Source organism: Ruditapes philippinarum, unplaced genomic scaffold, assembly GCF_026571515.1.
Source record: "Ruditapes philippinarum isolate M1 unplaced genomic scaffold, ASM2657151v2 ctg2979_1_1_1_1, whole genome shotgun sequence".
NCBI lineage: Eukaryota > Metazoa > Mollusca > Bivalvia > Venerida > Veneridae > Ruditapes > Ruditapes philippinarum.
The window spans coordinates 119,820-124,274 of NW_026861344.1; the positions used below are offsets into that span (position 1 = coordinate 119,820).

Sequence of the window (4,455 nt, forward strand, 5' to 3'; positions counted from 1 at the left end):
TGCGCAACAATATGGCACGTGCGGTGATAATAATGATTGATTCTGAATTGCTTACTTACATTTAAACAACCACAATGCGTCAAGGGAAATAGCTGATGGCGAACGATTTTATTAAACTTTAACAATCTGATTTAAGTTGGTTCTCATATCAACGTATGAAATCAAAGTCAATACGAAATATTGCCGTTATTTCTGACGATAAAATACTAAAATCAAAGTACTGAAATTACCAGAAACCAGCAGAACATTAATCTTGCATGCCTCCAGATGTGCCAAAATATTTCAAGAAAATTAAACCTGACAAAAAGTACTAAGATTTATAAAAAAGTAAAAAGATGTAAGACTCTTGGAATGAATTACATGTTGTACGTGATTAAGGACTGATTTTGCAGTATTTACTAACGCAGTAAGGTTTTTTTTTTGCTAATATTGACCCCTTTTTGGTGATTTACATGAATTTCAAGTGAAAATATGTTCTTTGTTCACTTCATAATATTTTATTCTTAAACCTGTTTTTGTTTTATTTTTTCATAAAAACCAGCACTAATCTAGAGGCATGGTGCTTTTAAGAGAAATAGAACGAGAAAATGGATGCAGGTTGATGAGACAGCAAACTTTTTTTTCAAGATCATTCAGGAATAAGTGATTCGTGGTATGAGTAGGAATCAAAGCGCTATCTCACGAAAAGAGTAAAATATAGGCGTTACTTCAAAAATAGCCTCAAAACCCCAGATAACAGTTGAATAGAAAAAATGGCGTTTAGAAATGTTCTTACACTTATAAACTGTCTTCTGAATGTTCATAATAAATCGTTTTATACGTTTGTTACCATAGTTACCAGAATAAAACAATTATACCATCATATTTCTATTGCGATTACATGAATATGACTTGACCAAACCCGATTTGGCGTATCAAGAACAAGATATTTTCATTATCTTATAAAGAGAAAAAAACAAGTGTAACAACATATTTGTTTACTTGATATTTAAGAATAATTATAAAACTAATTAACATAAAATGAGATTAACTGCTAATAATAAAAACAGGGGCCAAAAAACGAAGCATTCCATAAAAGACGACGCCGCTCACCGGTGTCGCCAATAAGAAACTTTATTAGGGTCTAGTCATCATGTACATTATCAAAATATTTAGCAATACGATATTGCGGAAAATTTCCTCTCAAATATGAATTGTATGAGATTTTTCATAGTAAAGAACTGCTGTTTTAAAATATCATGGATTTGAAAAGTTCAGAGTTTCCCTGACTAAAAAGTTATCTTAAATTGTCAAGTCTGCATTATTATGTCGAAAGTTCAGTTGAAAACGTATGTTTTGTAAGTGGTTTGTGATAATCTAGGAAAACAGGAAAATCGCACTAATAACACTTGACCTGCGTTAATCATTGTTATTCATTAATATATTACAAAGGGCTATATGTAACTGATAAATGATTTACTACTACTAATCGTTAATGCAAATAAAAGTTGTATATCATAATAATATATGATATCGGATGGGACACAAATATATCGTGAAGTTTTAATTTTGCTACGATAAAGGTACGTTCATAACTTACCAACATTATTAACAAATAATATATGATCCTATATATTTACATTTATTAATAGGTGTAAGAATAAATTTCTTTCTTTTTATAATTATAAGACTGGAAAAGGCTAACAAATACATATGGATGTCTTGCATTAAACCACTTTTTACGTATAGAGCATTTGCGGAGTAAAATAGCTTTATGTTTTGTTGTTTTATTATTATATTATTATTATTATCATCATTATTATCATTTTTATTATTATTATTATTATATTATTATTATCATTATTATCTTTATTATCATTATTATCATTATTATTATTATTATTATATAGATTTGATAACTATATTATTTTCATGTTTAATAATAATAATAATATTATTATTATCATTATTATTATTATTATTATTATTATAATTATTATTATTATTATTATTATTATCATTATACATTGTAATTGTTTTTGTTGTTATTATTATTATTACTTCTACTACTTATTATTACATATTTTTGTTGTAATTATTACTGTTATCGTTATTTTATTTTCATATTTTGTTATTTTTGACTCTTGTACATGTACCAGCTGCAATATAATAATAATAATAATAATAATAATAATAATAATAATAATAATAATTATTATTATTATTATTAAAATGCAACAATAAAGAGCAATGATGATTATGATAATTCAATAATAATAAATTATCATTAATTATAATAAAATAATGACGACGATATATTTTTCATTTTGTTTACATGTATTACTTTTTATTACTATTTCTACAACATCAATTATTATCATAATTATCATAATCTTATTATCAACCTAATTATTTACATTTCTTATATTTAGAGCCATGCAGTAAGAGGAAAGCACATGATATTAACAGATAGACCCATGTAATTCATACATCATCAGAATCATCAAGCTAAAAAAGTTTCAACTAGATGATTTCGGAAACAAAAGGCAACCAGACTTTTCACCACAACATTTAAGAGCTCCAAAACGCTTTTTTGTGATGCAGATTTCATAACCGTGTGTGCGACGCATTTACAGGTCACGTGAAAATGTCACAGAATAACCAGAGTGAATTTAACAGTTCTGACACCGATGATTATGGTTTATACACCGACAATACGTCTTATAATTACGACGACTACAGCTATGGGGATGTGTACATGTATCCAGGCTATGATTTTGAGAGGGCGCTGTATCTGTACATTTGGGAAATAATGGTTATTGTAACGTCCCTCTTTAATTTTGTCGTTATTTCCGTCCTCCTTCGAAGAAAAATGCGGAATGCTACTAACATAATTCTCGTGGCAATTGCTGTTTCGGATTCTCTCACTGGAATAGTGACTTTACCAACATACATCATGGTGTTTCAGAGATTCGACCCACTTGAGTACAATCATGATTATAACACGAACTCAAATGGAACAACCAACTCGTCATCATATTACCCAGATTATTCAATCTATTCCGCCCATACAGAAGCGCAGGAACCAGTAGATGGCTATATACTGACAGAAGATTTATGTAATGGTTTTATGATAACAAAGTACTTTCTGTCGAAATCGTTTCACACAGTTTCAATATTTCTGACATTATTTCTGGGAATTCAAAGATACGTGTCCGTTGCTTTCCCGTACAAGTCGCAGTTTCTATTTAATATCAAGCGAACGCTTGTCATTTGCGTCGTTATATTTGTTTTGTCCCCACTGCTACATTCGTATCACCTGGGAAGCAACAAAGCAAAGGACGGACTTTGCCAATGGGAACTGCAAGAACATGGATGTGGAGGAGTTTGCATCTATTTGTGGATAGCATTCTTCATACGTCACTTCCTGCCTTGTTTGACGCTTGTTGTCTTTTCCGTGCTGTTCATTTCACAGTTACGCGTTGGAGAAGAAAGCTTGCGTAGGATGGATAGTAATCGGTCACAGATATCTCGACGTGTTGAAGAAAATCGCCGCATCTCAATCATTGTAACATGCATCGTTATTGTATTTCTAATACCGGAAATACCATACGGCGTTTTCTTGCTGTATAACGCAATAGATAAAGCGGCCAACGACGGTAAAGGAATTGATTTAGAAACAAACAGGGCGATTTCAATGGCGTATGAAATTTCACTTGTCCTTTCTTTCCACGCAAACTTTTATATATACACTGTGTTTAACAGAAGATTCCGTAAAGTACTATACAGAACTGTTGTCAAACCAGTGAGGCGATTTGTTGGTGACCCACGAAGACTTTCGATCACAAAAACATCTTCAACATCACATCAAGGTTCGACAAGGAAAACAACGATGACAAATTCAAAGACCATAGACTCAAAGATTCAACTCGACACGAACTGGCTACGGTGTGATAATTCCGAGAAAATGCCCCAAATGGAAATGAAAGCCCTTGAGACATTTGCTCCAGAGAAGCAACCAAGTGAAAATGAACCTGAGCTCGAACCATTAAATGCTAAAGATAATTAATCATATATCTCTTGTTACAAGAAATGTAACACTGACAGAAAGAAAACTCTAATAATATTGTATTATAAAGCTATCTGTATAAATATACCTGTTCTTTTCTGAGGATATTTCAATCACTTTGCGATACACATGCATTTAAAATTGATACTGTATTTGTGTAATATATATATATATATATAATAAAATAAACGCCAAATGTCATGTATTGCTCATATGTAAAAGAAACTACGTTGCAATTTATTAACCTAAACAAGCATAAAAGAGAGGGCTGACATCTTCACCTCTAAAACAAAAATTACAAAATAATGCAAAAACAATTAAATCTGAAAGTATAAATCTAAGGTCCCTAAATTTGGTCCAAGCGGCGGGGCACGCACTTTACGCTTAACAGGTCCGAGTTTAATATT

General features: G+C 30.9%; 1 protein-coding gene across 1 annotated transcript; it reads left to right on the plus strand.

Annotated features, from left to right (window-relative positions):
• Positions 1–1,403: 1,403 nt before the first annotated feature.
• Positions 1,404–4,221, plus strand: LOC132715312 (sex peptide receptor-like). Its single transcript, XM_060698305.1, has 2 exons — positions 1,404–1,562; positions 2,412–4,221. Exon 2 carries the CDS (start codon positions 2,627–2,629, stop codon positions 4,046–4,048), a length of 1,422 nt encoding a protein of 473 aa, XP_060554288.1. The 5' UTR covers positions 1,404–1,562; positions 2,412–2,626; the 3' UTR covers positions 4,049–4,221.
• The last annotated feature ends 234 nt before the right edge of the window (positions 4,222–4,455 follow it).